General features: G+C 38.8%; 1 protein-coding gene and 1 non-coding gene across 3 annotated transcripts in view; both read right to left on the bottom strand.

Annotated features, from left to right (window-relative positions):
* Window positions 1–170: 170 nt before the first annotated feature.
* Window positions 171–16,612, bottom strand: part of TRPC3 (transient receptor potential cation channel subfamily C member 3) — a 41,309-nt gene continuing 24,867 nt past the window's right edge. For both annotated transcript variants that reach the window (XM_035325206.1, XM_035325207.1), the window contains exons 4-12: window positions 15,428–15,592; window positions 13,357–13,573; window positions 11,409–11,642; window positions 9,588–9,852; window positions 7,912–8,107; window positions 5,892–6,101; window positions 3,748–3,831; window positions 2,544–2,619; window positions 171–1,095 (exon numbers count right to left, since the gene is read on the bottom strand). In XM_035325206.1, the coding sequence (XP_035181097.1) occupies window positions 953–1,095; window positions 2,544–2,619; window positions 3,748–3,831; window positions 5,892–6,101; window positions 7,912–8,107; window positions 9,588–9,852; window positions 11,409–11,642; window positions 13,357–13,573; window positions 15,428–15,592 (1,590 nt within the window). In that variant the 3' untranslated portion in view covers window positions 171–952. The remainder of the gene's footprint in view (window positions 1,096–2,543; window positions 2,620–3,747; window positions 3,832–5,891; window positions 6,102–7,911; window positions 8,108–9,587; window positions 9,853–11,408; window positions 11,643–13,356; window positions 13,574–15,427; window positions 15,593–16,612) is intronic.
* LOC118167270 lies at window positions 11,139–11,307 on the bottom strand. The gene has a single exon (XR_004751068.1). It is a non-coding gene; the product is annotated as a U1 spliceosomal RNA (small nuclear RNA).

The following is a 16,612-nucleotide window of genomic DNA, read 5'->3' as shown; positions in this document are numbered from 1 at the left end:
GCCGCCGCCGCCCCAGCCGCCGTTACCGCGGCAACCCCCGACATGGCGCCGGCCACCTCCCCTCAGCGCCTCCCCGCCGCCGCCGGGAGGAGCCTCCAAAGGGGCCGCCCCGGCCCGGCCCCGGCCCCGGCCCCCCCTCCAGCTCGGTGCCAAAGTAGCGGGACAACGGCGCGGGTGAGGAAAAGATGTTTTTATTTAACAAGTAAGCAGCAGAGGCGTGGGGCAGAACAGGGTGACGAAACAGCGGCCCTGCGCGGAGTCGGGATCTTAAAAAAATCATCTCTACCACGTGAAGAGACTGAGATCGCGGTATCTTGGAAAGTCATTAAAAAACACAAGTCTAGTGCTTACGAGTGAAAGTCAGTATGCTGAATTAAGAAACGGGAGGGCAGGTACGTGTATGTACAGAGGCGTTAGACAGTGCTACTACACTTACGGTCACACTTACCCGGTTTTCATTAACTCCTTGTAATCATACCGTGAGGTCTCAGCTTCTACATACTACTAGCATCGCTAATAAAGATAAAGATTTCAAGTAACCCTTTGCTGCTCTCTACTTGATTTACTGTATTATCAAAGGTCCTATTCATACAAGGAACAGAACACTACACTGTAGCCATTATTTTAATTTTTTCTTGCAAATTTAGTGCAAAGAAGTTTCAGTATGTATTCAGAAACCTGTTAAAATATCAGCAACTCATAAAATTACCTTCTTAATGCATAAGTGCAAAAAAAAATTGGATAGTTCTTGCTTTTAGATGATTAAAATTTAGACAGCAATTTTGCAATCTTTTTATGGTGTGTTAATAAAATTTCCTAAGACTAAATTCCAGAGAAGCTGTACATAAAGTTATTGAGTGCTAAAAATCTACATTTTTCAAGTATAAGATACTGAAATATTATTGCCAATAAATAGTTGTGCTGTAGTCGAAGCCACGGTTCGTTTGTTGAATCATTCACATCTCAACATATTAGGATTTAGTTTCTCGCTGAGTTTATGTATTAGAATTGCTAACTCTTCTGTTGCTTGGGACTTATCCTCTAAGAGTTCATAGCGAAGACTGGAGATATCTTGTTTGATTTCCTTTAATTCACCTGTAGTGGAAAAAAATAAAACACTTGTTAGCAAAGTCAGCTTAGTGTTCTTTAAATAATGACAAGTCACATCAGTGCCTGCTTCAAATTATTCCAAGCTCGTTGAAATGTCCGTGGGAGTAGGTGGTGGGGCGGGGCAGAAGGCTGTACCTCTTCCTCATTCTGAGACATGTCCACCCCTAGAGAGCAAAGGTATTTTGATACTCCAGTGAACTCCAGTGTTGTGCTCCATGTGTACGCAGAACACCAAGGATTCAAAAAGCCCTTTACATGGGTTAATGCATTAATCACAGCAACACTGCTGAACAGCTGGTAAATATTAGTACCCCCCTTTTAGAGAGAAAAGGCAAAGAGATTTTTTTCTGACGTGATATGCCAAGATCACACAGGAAAAGTGTGGCAGAGCTGGCAATAAAACTCACAGCTTCTGGGTCTCTCTCCTCTTCCTTACCAATAGCCTTTGAATTAGAAAGAGTCAACCAATTTAAAATTGTTAGAATTTGACACAAGGACAAAAACAGCATTTAAATTGAAACAACAGTAGAGGCCAGGCTAGTAACGCCCCTCACATCATATATGCATACAATTGTCTGATACATCTGTGCCAGTAAAAGCTGTTCTTATCCCAAGTTGTTCATCACTCCCACCAGTTAGGAGAGCACACACCTGCCATCTGAGCAGCTTGGGCGTTTCTGGTATACTGCAATCATCCCAGCTACCTAGACTAGAACTGCTCATGCTAAGCAGGTGCGTTTTACTGGTGGCAGTCAGCTCCATGCTGCGTGCACCCTCATCTGGGGGCCTGCCCAGGCAAGGACAGGATGTGCCTTAGTCTCAGCTCAGTGGGAGCATGCACCAGGGATGCTCCCAAGGCTCTGCAGCTCTGACACAGACACAAAGCTCAGATACATCATCTCTCAAAAGATCTCTGGTTGTACACTAAAAAAAGTGGCTACAATTCTCATTTTTTCTTCACCATACAGGTAAGTACACAGCTTTTTTTTTTCCCTCACAAAACGCTGTGCAACAGCAGATGAGTATTCCACACAGCTTATCAAAGATGGGAACACGAGTGGTTTGTGGTCTGGTTAATTGTGTGTTCAGTTAAATGAAACAGAGAGAAAGATATCCTGTAGCTCTGACAAGGACTATGGAAGCGTGAATACTTTGTGAGTGATTCCTCACAAGTTGCCTCTGTGACTGCAGGTGTGTGATGTGTGTACCCGTTTTCCATCTGTAAGATGGAGCCCATAATATTTCTCAGAAGTTCTACTTCTTCAGTCCTAATTGTCTATTTTTGTTGTCACAGGTATAACTCTATTACTATCTACGTGAGTTCGGTGCACTTGAAGTAGGCAAACTCATTTTAACTGAAGCCTCCACACACCACTGTAATACTTCCAAATAAGACAAAAAATCTCTGGAATTTGGAAAATGTTCTCTCTTACCTTCATTTACTTCGTCATTTTCTCTGTCCACTTGTGCTTTCAGAACATAACGTTTGATCAGTCTTTTCATTATTTGCTGCCAGATTAAAAGAGGTATACGATCAGGTTAAGCACACATAATGAAACTATTCACTTTTCCTTCTGAGGTTGTGAGAGAGGTAGGCAAGTGAAAGAACGACTAGTCCCAGATCAAGCAGTTGCTTCATATGTGGTTTTATTTTGGTGGCATGCAGAGATTCACCATTACAAATAAACACCTTTCTCATCCACTTGCCTCATAATTTAGAAAATACCACAATTGTTGGGATGGAACAGGACAACAGGAAAATATAGAATGTAATTCTGTTCCTTTGTGGCTAGCAGGTGGAAATGAGAAAGTTTGGCTTTTTGTCACCAATTCGCTTTTTAAAAAGTTATCAGACGCACCACCAGGCTGCAAACTGATGATGCACGGTAGCACAGTGTCTGAGCCTACCTAACTTAAGCTCTAAGTAGCATCAGGATAGGTCTACTCTTTGTTAAACTCAGTTCACATTAGGATTTGTCTGAAATAGTAATAAATAGATATTTACCTTTTAAAAAGAGAAAAAATACAGTATGATAGTACAACATCAGCCATGAAAACTATATTTTTATACTGCAACTGCCAGGATTCCTCATATTTACTAATACTCTTGTACTGTGCTACCATAATTAATGTAACTTGCCTTACAGAATTTGTACAGGTGGATTATGTACTTTCCACATGCTCACTAGGGGAACAAGAGCTTCTATTTACTCTTTTATTTCTGAACAGGAAAGAACACAGGAAGTTAATATCCAGAAAGCTCCTCTTAACAGACAGGAATATTCCCATCTGCAGAATTTCTGAATGTCACATAATGAGAAGAAAGGAAGGTAAAGTAATGCTAACCTAGGCAGTCCAATGCTTCCATAGCTCTTTCCCAGAAATCAGTTTCCAAAGTTTGCTTCCTGGACTTTCAGAACTGGGACGTCAAAGAAAAATCTAGGTTTTGTCTGGGTCAGTTTTTTTAAGTGCTTGCAATAATCAGGCTTGAACAACGACAGCCTTTTTTTCCTAGTAGCATCCTGGGGTTTGTTTTCTAACAGAATGTTTTCTTCATCTCACGAAGGCAAAAAATCATTCTGCTAGTACCTTCGCACACTTCTATTACTCAAAACAGTGACCAGTGGATGTACTTACCTGATAGCGTGTCGGCTGATTGAGAATGCTGTTAAAGCTGTGTGATTCAAAAACTCTGGAGTTCGACTGAGTGAAAAGGTTTAACTAGAAAACAATAAGAAAAAGTTAATACACATGATAGAATTAACATTTAGTAATCAGCCCTCTGACCCCCCCCCCACCACCTCTTTGGTATGTCTGATTTTATAAATTGAAAAAAAAATATTATTTTAGCCATCCTGTTCACAGCACAGCTCCAAAACAATTATGTATACACAGCTGAGGAAATCAACTATGACTTGGAGGTGAGGATGAGTGACCATAGCAAGAAGAGAGAGTCTGGCTTTAACACAGCTGTTGTGTTCTGTGTTTAACATCCACACACTTCAGCATATATTTAACTGCAAATACATGCTCAAAACCATTCCTGCTCAGTACAAAGTATTCTTCTAAAGCACAATTACCAGTAACAGTAATACAGCTAGAAAACAGTCAGTGTTCAATTATTAACAGATCAGCAAACTGCACCACAAAGTCATCAGGTCCCAAGTAAGTCATTATTTTTGTACCATTAAGTGAGAAACAGGAAAACAGTCACTTTGGACAAGATGCTTTTGTGACTAAGGCCAAAGGTTTGTAACTACCAACTCAGGGACCTAATTCTTGTCTCAGATGCACCGGTGAGAGTGGAGTAAAAACGTGTATCCATAGAAGAAGGCCCTAATCTGTATCTGTCATGAGTTTTCTGTGTGACCAGTTAGTCATTCAGTCAGACGGCTGACCTCTCTGGTGAGCTAGGGGAGCAAAGTGAAGTCAGCCTGCACCTACACAGTAAGTTGGATGCTTCCTGTGTCACGTATATTGTGCCTATAATGCACACAGCCTGTCAGTTTCAGTGGGCCACAAGTGGTGTGTTTCTACCTGCTCCAGGCTGCCTGCTTTCCTGCGGGCAATCCATGGATTGGGCCAGGATTTATCTTTGTACACAGTGTAAAACTGTGCCAGTGCAGTCTGACTCGGAAGAGGCTGTGGGCTGCCTTTCCCAGAGAAAGATTATTTGGTCTCTAGTTCAACAAAACTAGTTGAACCTGACTTGTCTCAGCAGTGACTCTGACAAGATTTTTGTTCTTTAGTGACTTGCAGTCTAAGTTGCTGCTGTATGATATGGAAGTACTACTGAACACTTTGTTATAAAAGCATATCTTAGGGAGTCAAAGATTTTTGTTATTTTAAACACATCTTTTGAACAGGGAGCACAGAGAACTTCTGAAGTTCAGGCTTTTGGAGCACTACAGAGTGAGGGAGTAGTTAGTACCAAAAAAAAGTGCTTTCAGCTAAACTGATTAAAATTGACATTTTAGAAAACATCTATTTTCACTGACTACAGAAAACTGGAGAAAATATTTTCTTCACGGAAGATTCAGTAGCACCAACAGATCAAAACATCCAGGCTCCAGAAAAGATCTTTTCTAAAAGATAACTGGACTTGCCATTTCTGGTAATTTACAGTAAACCAAATCAAAATGTATTTTCAAAAATATTGTTTTGAGTCCTTATAATATACAGGACCTCTAGCCTAACTTATTAAAAGGAAAAAGAAAAAGGCCAAATAAAACCTCTTTTACCTGAAAAATCAGAGAAATTATCCAATTCTCACAAGGGTGTTGTGACAGTGCATTCATTAATGTTTGTAAAAAAAACACTTAGATACCTAAATTCAGAATGCCATGGAAGTGCTAAAGATTATCACTGCCTATTTTGCCTCATTCCTGTTGTCCTCTGTTGAGAACATACCCTGTGGCAGTAGGAAGCACGTATCATACTCACAGCATTTTCTGTTTACCTGGTTTAGTGAAAGAAAAGGTTCTATCTTCTTTTTTTTTTTTTTCCCATCCTGAACTAAAAATCTTTCCAGTGGAGGATGAAAGCATCTTTGTTCAATATTTAGGTCATTCCTTGTGGGAATTAATTGCATCTTTGAAGAGTCAGTTATTTATGTTTTAGCTGTGTTTTTCTAATCATTAGACCTTGTTGTCCTAAGAAAATTTATTGCCATTCTTCGCCTAGATGTACTGGTTCAAAACAATCTGAATTACAGATTTATAAATATAAATGCTACATTTATCACCGTACTATCATCAGAAGTACAAGATTTCAGTACCTACCCTAGATTTGGAATTGCCCATTCCCATTTCAATGTCCTTCTGTAGCCGTCTTCTCCTGCACTTCGAAAAGTTAATGATCCTCATGACGAAATAGAAAAAAGATTTGGGGCTTGGTACCAGACTAAACGGTGGAGGTAATGTTTTTCCATCATCAAAATATGATAACCAAAGTTTAGAACGAGCAAACTTCCACTCTACATCACTGTCATCCTGTATTAAGGAGGAAAAAAAAGCATATACCTTTTAAAAAATGAAATGCAAAAAACTTCCTCCCAAATAAAACTTCTTTGAAGTATCTACCCTTTCTGTTTTTATGTAAATTTTATTTGCTTGCTAGTAAGAATCCCAATAGCTCTGCAAAAATGTAACCATTCTATCAAGTCTATTTTAAATAAATTTCAGCTGTCTCTTTATGTCAACATCTCATTGTCAGTACTTAGTTCAAGCATCTGAACAATTTAAACAAGCGTTATTTTTGCACTGAGTGAAAGCTACCATATAAACTCCTTGCTATTTAAAGTCAAACTTTTCTTTAATTCTTTTTTTTTTTTTCTTTAAGTTGGTCACATGAACCTGGTACTCAAACAAGTGACAAAATATTGGCTTCAAGGCAGATGTTGCTTAAAGTGGTAGTACTCAAAACTTTTCACATAAAGCATGAAAAGTAACACTGATTTATAATAGAGCACACAAAATAGGAACTTCACTGTCATGAAGAAATTGTTAAAAAATTACAAACCCATTTTGTCCTGAAGTATTCTTCATAAAATATTGCAAGGCTTAACTTGGTCTACTACAAAGTTGAAAAGCTGGTTTAATATAACCAGCCTTCTCCAGCTGAATTCCCTGACATTCCCCAGAAGTCACTGAAAGTACTGGAAGTATCATATTAATTTGTACACTAAGTCTGAGATTTTCTTCTTTTTTCCTCCTGCTGATGCGTGTGCACAGGTGCATGAATGTAGTACTCTGAATAATATCAGGACTTATGGTCTGGAAAACTATAATTATACTTTTATTTTCATTTCAGCAACTTGGTTTTGATTTCCAAAAGGAAGTATCTTCTCCAATTTGAATTTTCCCCGATTTTTAGTGGAGTTGTATGCTAAATACCCTACTTTTAATTATTACCTTTAAAAATTAAGATACTTTATCATCATACTGAAATTCAAATAAAACATCTCTCTTTTAATAAGCAATGCAGCCAAGAACTTGGAATTCTGAAATTCAAATATTTGTTCAACCAAGTCATTTGGTAGATTTGGAGAAATACTGCTGCAGTGTTTCAGGGCATGTGGAAACGCTCAGCGAACATACAATCAAATTTTAATATTGTATCTAAAGCAGAAAAAAATACATATTGCAAGCAAAGCTTGTAAACACTGCAAAGTGTGACTCAGTCACAACAGCCATGAAGATAAAACACCTGCATCAGACTCCAAGTACAGGCAAGCATATAAATGTAACAAAGTGTGCACGGCAGTGGGGTAAGGACTGAAGTGTCTAACTCCCGCACATTTACCTAAAAAGGCTAGAAGATTGGAACTGAAAAGCAGGTTTCCATTCAAAAACACATCAAAATACATTTAATCCGTATCCTAGTGATCCATCAAAGATCGAAGTGCACTACATAAAGAAAACATGCTATAAGCATCCTAAGCGAACAGGGAATGAATTAGCCATGTTTAAAATGTTATGCCCAGTAGCTTTGTTTTCTACTTCACAGCAATCTTCATTTGAACATGACTTTAGTTTTTAAGACTTTTGGATGGATGCCATCTCCTCAGACGCATACATTTGCCACAAGATAAAGTACGTGTTCAGATCCTGCAAGGATTCGCAGCTTGGCTGGATTGTTTGAGTCAGTCCAAAACCAGTGATTTTTGTGATCTCTTTTACTGAGGTAATCCCTTGATCATACTTTTGCATCACGCAAAAGATGCAATCACTAAAATAATAATTAATAATTCTCCCCTTTTTCAACATGAGAACAGAGAACAATTTGAGAACAGAGCCCTACCTCAATTTCTTGATAGGAACTGTTGATCATAGCGATCAGCATGTTGAGCAGAACTACCACCATCGTTACATTGTATATGCCATAAAGAACATAACCAATGTTCTCTATGAACTTATGATCGTATTTCAAGACAACAGAGGTTACTTCAGACAAGCCAAATATTGACCAAAATAAGGTTTTGAAACTTTCTTCCACTCTAAGGGGAAAAAAAAAAAAAAAAAAAGACATTATTACTACTACACAAATGTAAACTGTGTTTACAGTAATTGATAAACAATCCCTAGCAAATTGTCCATGAATCAGGTTTGTAGAGAACCGATCAAAATAACAAAGAAAATATTTTTCACAATATGCTCAGTTTCCTCACTGAGCTCCATCTGTCCATCAGAGATAATATAGGTGTGACACTGATAAATCATGCAAAAAAACAGGAATTAGAAAGCCATCATATTTTAAGGTTTCAAGATAAAGGATATTCTCATTATTTTCCAGTCTCTCTCTGCAGGGGGCAGACCTTCCCTGTCCTAACAAAGGTAGAAATGGGGCTGATGGGAAGAAGACCACTGTACTCCTTTCAATAGTTTCTGATTAAACCTTCCATTCAGAAGGGTGCACTCCAAAATGGGTAGCAACAGGTTTAGCAACAAAACCAAGAATCCAAATAGATCTCATAGGATTTGCTCAAGACTGCTGTTGAAATCAGTGTAATAGTGCTGCTGGCTGACTTCCACATCACTGGGACACAGCTATATGAATGGGTATATTGTCTAGTAAAATAGCACTGCTGTTTAAGCAATTAATATTAATGGTTCGATTTCTGGATGGTCCTGTGTGGAGCCAGAAGTTGGACTCCATGATCCTTGTGGGTCCCAACTCAGAATATTCCATGATTCTAAAAAGCATTCAAATATTATGCATATTAGACACCTGATATCAAATGCTGTAAAAATAAATTGAAAGTGCAAAAATCATATTCAAATTAAGGAAAAGTCATGGAATTAGCTACATGAAAATACAAGTGTTCAAGGAAGTCACACCTCCTCTTGTATGAACATGGGAAAAAGGGAAGACTTCAAAATTTTATCATCTTGTGGAACTACCTCTGGTTTGTAATAGCCTTAGTAGTTTCCTCTTCCAGCACTACTTTGTGTCACGAAGTAAAATAAATAAGGAAATTAAAAAAATGAAAGCTTCAGAGAAAATCGTGGCAAGCAAACCATCTCATTGCATGAAAACCAACGTAACTGTCCTTCTTCTGTACTCCCCTAACGATAAGAAGTTACCATGTAGATTGCAAATCTGATCCAAAAGAATCCAGTGCAGTTTATAGATTTGTTTCAGTACCGAACTAAGGTAGAAATACACCATCTACATAACCAGTAAGTCCCTTTCTTGAAAAACTAAAGTGTTATTTGGAGACCTACCATTGACACCTAGGCTGAATCTCTCTGTTTATCACATAAGTCTGACAGAGCCCTACTTATTCAAATAGGAAAGAATTGGTCTTTTGCATTCTGCTTTCTAAGGTTCTGATACCTGATTTCTCACAATCTCCCGTTGTCTTCAGTTTAATTTTGACACAAGGAGGGAGCATGCAGCATCTCAGACTTCGTTACCTTTGTAACAAACTCAAAATTTCATAGCTGCTTTTTATTTAAACATTATTGCATACTTACGTTGTAAAGGCTGGGTTTAGCTTAGCTCCAAGGTAGTAGGAATACAGTATGAACATTCCAATCATAAATGCAAGAAACACCATAATAAAAAGGACCATAAATTTGAAGATGTCTTTAACAGTCCTTCCAAGTGAAATCTGCAAGGGCCCAAAACTCTCATTTGCCGGCAGGATATATGCAATCCGAGAAAAGCTAAGAACGACAGCAATTGCATAAAGGCCTTCAGATATTATCTGAGGATCAGACGGGAGCCATTTATCTCTAGCTGGAAGATATGAAATACAGAGGTAAATACAAAGTGTTACTCCTTTATCACAATGTTTAAAAATAAATCTTGATAGGATTTGCTGTAAACATGTCTGAATTTAGTAAAGACAAATACTGGGAGAGTCTAGCAGCTGCTACTCTCTTCCTATTTCCTGGAAGTAACACAGCATGAAAATAAACTAAATTATCTTCTACTAGAAGAAAAATTATACTTGAAAAAAAGAAAAACAACATTTTCTTCTACAGTTTGCACTTTAACCTGAACTATAATAAGAATAAACAATGCCTTACTACTTTTCTTAGCATTACTGTTTTATTAGCTATGTAAATAAGCAGTACGCTAAGGCCAGAAATTTATTCATATTGGGGGTTTTATTCATGAGAAGTTCACAGAGTTGGCTGATGAACAATTTCACTCATTAACCACACCAAGCTTTTGCCATTGTTGAAAATTTAGGATATAACCAAGGCCTCACTGAAGTCACAGACAACAATGCCATTGAAAGTAGATGGCAGAGGGTGTAGCATTATGATTTTTACCCATAATATATGATTCAATATAACTATTGTTTCTGTGTATATATGGTTATATAGAATCATAAATTGTTTATTGCATGAACTACTGTGCCATCTTACCACAACACTGATGACTGAAAGCGTTTGATATCAAAATACCACGTTTTTAAGTGTGTATTTACATAGATCCAAATTCAAATTGATTATATAGCAATTAAAGTAAACATCAAAACCAAATTTGCTATTGTAATATATCGAAGGAGCCGTCAGGAGCAAATACAGCCTTTGCTGCTGCTGCAAATAGAAATTCATCACATCTCTAATTTCTGCGCTGCAATAACCAACTGTTTATTACTTCCATTCTATTTGAACAGATTACTGGGTCTCGCATCCTTCCTTTATCATGAAATATTGAATTACAATATTGAAACAACTGAACCAAGCAAAAAAATCACATGAAAATTGTATCTGCTGTGCATTATGCTGAGAAGAAAATAAAGCTGGCAAATGTTTAAAATTAAGACAGTCAAATTTAGCACTGTATAAAGTTACAACAAAAGGCAGTTAAATAATGAAGTTACATTTGAACTTTTGTCCTTATGCACATTGTTTGATTTGGTAAACATTTGCCAAATTAGCATCATAACAACTGTTGTTTAAATAGTACAGAATGAAAGATAGGGAGACAGAAACAGATAGTCACAGAATCAGAATTGTAGGCGTTGGAAGGGACCTCGAGAGATCATCAGGTCCAACCCCCAAAAAAGCCAGGAGAGAGTGCAAACACAACCTGTCCCCTGTCCCCCCCAAATTATGCAGTCGAGTTTCCCGCATCTGGGGAAATCGCAGGGGTCAGCACACCCGGAATGCAGGGGATGAGCCTCACCCTGGGAAAACCACCGGCCTGGTCACGGTGTCTTCCCTACCAGGTAAGCATAAACAATGCTATGAACACAAACACAAGCAAAAATTCAATTTAAGACTTCAAATGCTAGTTTTTCTAGTTTAACATCCACGTTGCAGAAAATTTAAACTCACCATAAGTAAAATACTCTATTTCTGGAGGAAGTGTGACCTCAGAGAGGTCACTCTCCACAATGTAGTTGTCCACATATTGTTGTGCTTTTGTGGCCTGCAGGAATGCAAGAAGCCTCGCTGTGAAAGCTGCAATGAAAATGGACAGCATCCCAAAATCCAGAACATTCCATAACTGCAAAATATATTCCCTGGGTCCTTCCAGCCACAGCTCTTTGCATTCTGACCACATCATACCTGCAACAAGAAATGACAAAACATGGCAAAGTTGGCCACACCATTTCCATTTAAATTTCCTGCATTATCCCATTCCATGAAACCACATGGCACCAGCAGAATGAAAATTCACTTACTTGCAGAGTCACAGGGTTGTCACACACCTTGAGTAAGGCTGTCTTGGTTTCAACAGGATTGATCAAATGGCAAGACAAATAAATATGCAAGGCTAAAGCTCAGCAGTCTCCATACAGGATAGTATAGAGCCACAGCTTTGCAGTGAAAGTGTTATAGCCCAACAACATGACAACATGCTGGGCTTCTAAAGAAGAAAAATGTTAAATGTGGAAAGAACATCTCATTTCCTTACCATTTACATTCATAAAATGCTCATGAATCAGAAGCATTTTTTACTTATTTATTTATTTATTTAACACAGAGAAGCACAATAACCCAGCTACAGAGATGCCCAAATATAAATGGCACAGTTTCAATACTGGTTCTCTATTTTACAGAATAAGATGCTTTTTAGCACAGAGAGGGGAATTTGGCTGTAACTCAGCTTTCTTACTCAAACTCCTCCTCAGAAATTCGTTCATGTGGGATTAATCCAGGTCACAGCCTGATCAAGACTTTGAGATACAATTGTTGTGAATCAAGACCTTCTCTTACTTCAAAAAGGTTTGTTAGCAAGAACAAACTAAAAGAAAACAGTTTCTCCTTGATTCCCTGGCTGTGTAGTTCGGAGGGAGTACTGCTCTGCTGCAGGCTTGAGCCATGAATTCTCCAATCTAAACTGTAATTTTGCTGTCACCCCAACCACATGCACAGCAGCCACACACTGGTTTGGCCTGGGGCTGGTTGTCTGTTGAGTGTCCAATAAATTTCTCACAGTGACTGAAGACCACCAAATCTCAGTCCTTGCCTTCTGCCACACAAAGAGGCTGTTCTCCATCAGTATATAATGGGATTACCGCCAGGCAGCATACCAGGTACACTAATCTCCATACCCTAACAGAGTTTGACAGTAAGCAGTGCTTAAGCCAGGAGATACAGATGATTTAAAAGGCAGAGTGAGGAACTTGTAGCAGCGAAAGAAATACTCCTTTTCTCGTCTGCAGCCTCTAAATGCTGAGAATGCTACATTATCAAGTAGCTGTTTTCCTACATAAAGCACCTAACTTTGATGAAAAGCTAGAAAATGGCATTTTCTGCCATACATAGTTTCAATCAGGCCAACAGCTGATTAGCTTTTGTGAAAAATATTGAATAATGAGAACTGACTCATTAGCCCCTTGACACGGGTGGAATCAGTGATTTCTCCAAACCCTACCTAAGCAGCAAAGCCACACAAGCACTGATGTACCAGCTCATTAACACTGAGGTCACCTTCTTGCACACAGAGCAGCACAGTACACTTGCTGATCCTACTTAAAACCAAAGTAAAATTTCTGTGGTGTTCTCTTCAGCAAGCCTGTGTTCCTGGTACAAAAGCCAGAATTACTGAACTGCAGCAGTCACTGCCCATCAACAAACAAGTATTTACCCCATGCTACAAGAGGGGGCAGCACAGAGATGCTTTCACCAGTTCCGATGCATTGTTATGTGCCCTGAGGGCTTAATTTTAACTGTGCTGCAGCTGAGCAAAGGTTCAGGACCTGGGCTTCTCTCCGTTCTTTTAGGATTTCTACCTTCAGGCAAACAGTGACAGTGATGAAAGGGGCATTATACTTACCAAGTACCCACACCATGATCAGCATTTCTGTCCAGGTGAACTGCGTAGTCTTCACCCTAAAGATCTGCTTGGGGTAATCAGTAACGGTGACATTCGGTAGCGTTGTTATGCCTTCAAATCTGTCTGAAGCATTGAACACCAGCAGGCCTAGGAAAATAATGAAGGATGCTGCATGTGCCACAAATTTCATAAACGGGCTTCGAAGAATTCTTCCAAGCTGCAAAGGCAGAATGAAAGCGGTCACATTTTTTTCAAAGCAACAAACTCTTTTGTCAAGTATTTCATAAGCATTTATGGCACTCAGTGCTCAGAACAGTCTGAAACTTTGTTTTTAAAGGATACTCCTCCAAGTGCCCTGAACTGTGGTGCTTTTCAGACAAAACTCTCTCAAAGGCAGTCTCATGGACTATATTGTCCTGTTAGTGTGTGTTTATGTTATTCCATAAACTCTAAATGGCAGTATTTATGGGGAAACACTCCAAGGAGTTACAAGTGTATGCTGGCACTCACAGAAAAATTTGATCTAATGCCCACAGATGCCAATGGGGGGCTGGAGCAAGCCTATGGCAAACAAGTAAAAGCCCCAAGTAGCAGAACACTTCCCCTACCAACAAGAAAGTATTATTGGCTTGTCTGTGACTATAACCTAATTCTAGGGAACAAAATAAAAATAAAAATAAAATCAGACTCATCTTCTCATCTCTGGCTACTGTTTTCCATCCACAGAACATTTTTTTCAGAGCAGAAGGTCCCAAACAAATAATCTGCACGTCTACTAAAACTACTGACTATTCCATCACAGTGAACTAAGAAAGAAAGTATCAGAGATATTACTTCCAAATAAATTCAGCTAATTCATTTCAACACCTGCACCTGCTAGGACAGATTAGACACAACATAGGCAGCCCTTCTGTAGCTCAGGAGAGGAACAGCTGACTCTAGAAGACAATGCTGGAAAGAGCAATGGGCCTGTTGCTGTTACTTGCTGTACAGAGAAGAAGAGTCTGTGATTCCATCTGTACTAGCCTCATCCTGCAAGCCAAGGTCAAAAGTGCCAAGTCCATCCCTCTGAGGGCAATACTGCCAGTGTCCTTAATTCAGACAGTGAAGGTCTAACGTTGCCAATGTTGCTGCGACTCGCCCAGCCCCGTCCTCAAAGAAAGCAAGTACCAGTGGGGCTGCACCACAGGCAGCAACGCATGCATCAGCTCAGGCACAGAGATGGAACTGAGATCCCCTAGCAGTGCTGTTCAGAGGCCTCCAGGCACGACTGCAGGTTTGAGTTGGCATGTCCCTCCCACTACCATAACATCCCCTGTGGAGTGCTGCATTATCAGCAGCATTGTATGAGAAGAAAAAAAAAAAAAAAAAAAAAAAAAAGAGTTCAGCAGGTGGGGAACTGTAGGTAGCTTTCTTATTTCAAGGAATGGCTTTCAGAAACTGGGGTCAGCTACTATGCACTAAGCAGACCAGCACACACTAAAAAGCATTTACTACCTGTGTAAACAATCCCAGGTTCCTTTCCTGCTGATGACCTTTAGAAAGCATTTTGAAATTACAATATCAAATAACCCATCTAAAGGTACACTGCATTTGTTTGACATGAGAACTATGAAAAATGTCAGGTGTTTCTGGTACTGAGAATTAAAGCTCAAGGACAAATGTTATTTTTCCACGTTAGACGCTACCAAAAAAAAAAAAAAGTATTAATATGTTTCTGTGACATGGAGCTGTGAGGAATATCTTCACTAAAGATAAGCACAGAAAACAACATTTCAGATAATAATCAGAACAATTATATATTTCATACACGTTTATCTTAAAAGCAAACAAATATTTAACCCAGAGAAAACACCAGGTTCCCTTGAAATATGCAAGAGATGAGCAAACTTCTTTTTCAAGTGAATTGCAAGGAAAACATATGAGTGAAATGCATTTCTTTGCTGTAGACTAAAAATATCATTAACCAGTTAAAAATCTGAAACAACAGAATTAGAGGCACATCACTAAATTTTGAATGCCAGGAACTTAAAAACAGCACCCAGAATACACAGTTTGTAAGAGTCAGTACCCTGCTACATGGCGCAATCCAATAACCAATGGCTAGAAAAGGAAGGCCCAACGCCACGACCAGCACAACCAGACACTTGATAGCTATGGTCTGCTCCCGGAGTCCTGAGAGATTTTCATACCAGATAGTCAATAGCTGTTGCTGACAGTTTGGATGGGCCACAAACTGCAGAAAAAAAAAGAAAGAAAACCAAGACACATTAAATTTTATACTATAAGTTATATGACTGCTATGTACAGGATCAGTAAACCTTAAATATCTGATGTTAATTCAGACCTTAAGAACCATGCCTCTTTTTCTTTCCTTTAAAATAATGGTTCACAAATAAAAAAGAAACTGCTGAGCTCATTAAGAGAAGCATTTTGAGGACAGAGTCACACAGTGGACAGCAATCACCAATGGAAGTCTTTTACACATCGTTAGAACAACTTTGCATACCCAACTGGATTGAGTCAGAGTTGAGCCTTAGTGTTAGCAAATCCAGCTGATCCAAGGTACATGCAGAGTCTGAGTGGAGCCCAGACATTCTGGGGGACCCAGAATTCACCTTGAGCCTCTCCCTTTCTGCATATCCACTCAAACATCCCTGCCCTGTGATTTGGTTCTTCTACAAAGGCTCCAAACACCTCCTTAACCATACATACATTTTAAGTCTAAAACTTACTACAGCAAGAAATAAATGAAGCAAAACCATAGCACAGAATTTTAAACCTCAAAGGCACAGAGATAGATAATGAAAGAGTTTCTTCTCTTATTAGCATCAGTGGTGGTAGGTACTGCTTCTACTTGGATGCACCTGGGATTAGAAACACAATAAGAAGCCAGGTCCTACAAAGACATTTTGGTGTGTTGTGGAAAATAACACTTACTATTCAGTGACACAAGGAAATTCTATTTTGTGAGTCAGATGAAAAGATGCTCCTATGGTTTTAATGACGCTCTAAGTATGCTAATAGATTGCATAGTTTTGAATTTTCTCTATTTTAAGTTCATACCTCAGATACTACCTCAGCTAAAAAATAGGAAATACTCCAATTTCACATTTTTTAAAAATAAATGTTCCTTTATACTATTTTAATACTTCAGAGGATCCTGAGTGTATACAATCTATAGCAAGCATCAAACAGAATTGGGGAAACCACAAGAGTACATTTGTACAAATATTTGAATAAATATAGTTTCTGA

The sequence above is a fragment of the Oxyura jamaicensis genome, chromosome 4 (assembly GCF_011077185.1).
Source record: "Oxyura jamaicensis isolate SHBP4307 breed ruddy duck chromosome 4, BPBGC_Ojam_1.0, whole genome shotgun sequence".
NCBI lineage: Eukaryota > Metazoa > Chordata > Aves > Anseriformes > Anatidae > Oxyura > Oxyura jamaicensis.
This window is presented reverse-complemented; position numbering and strand designations above follow the sequence as displayed.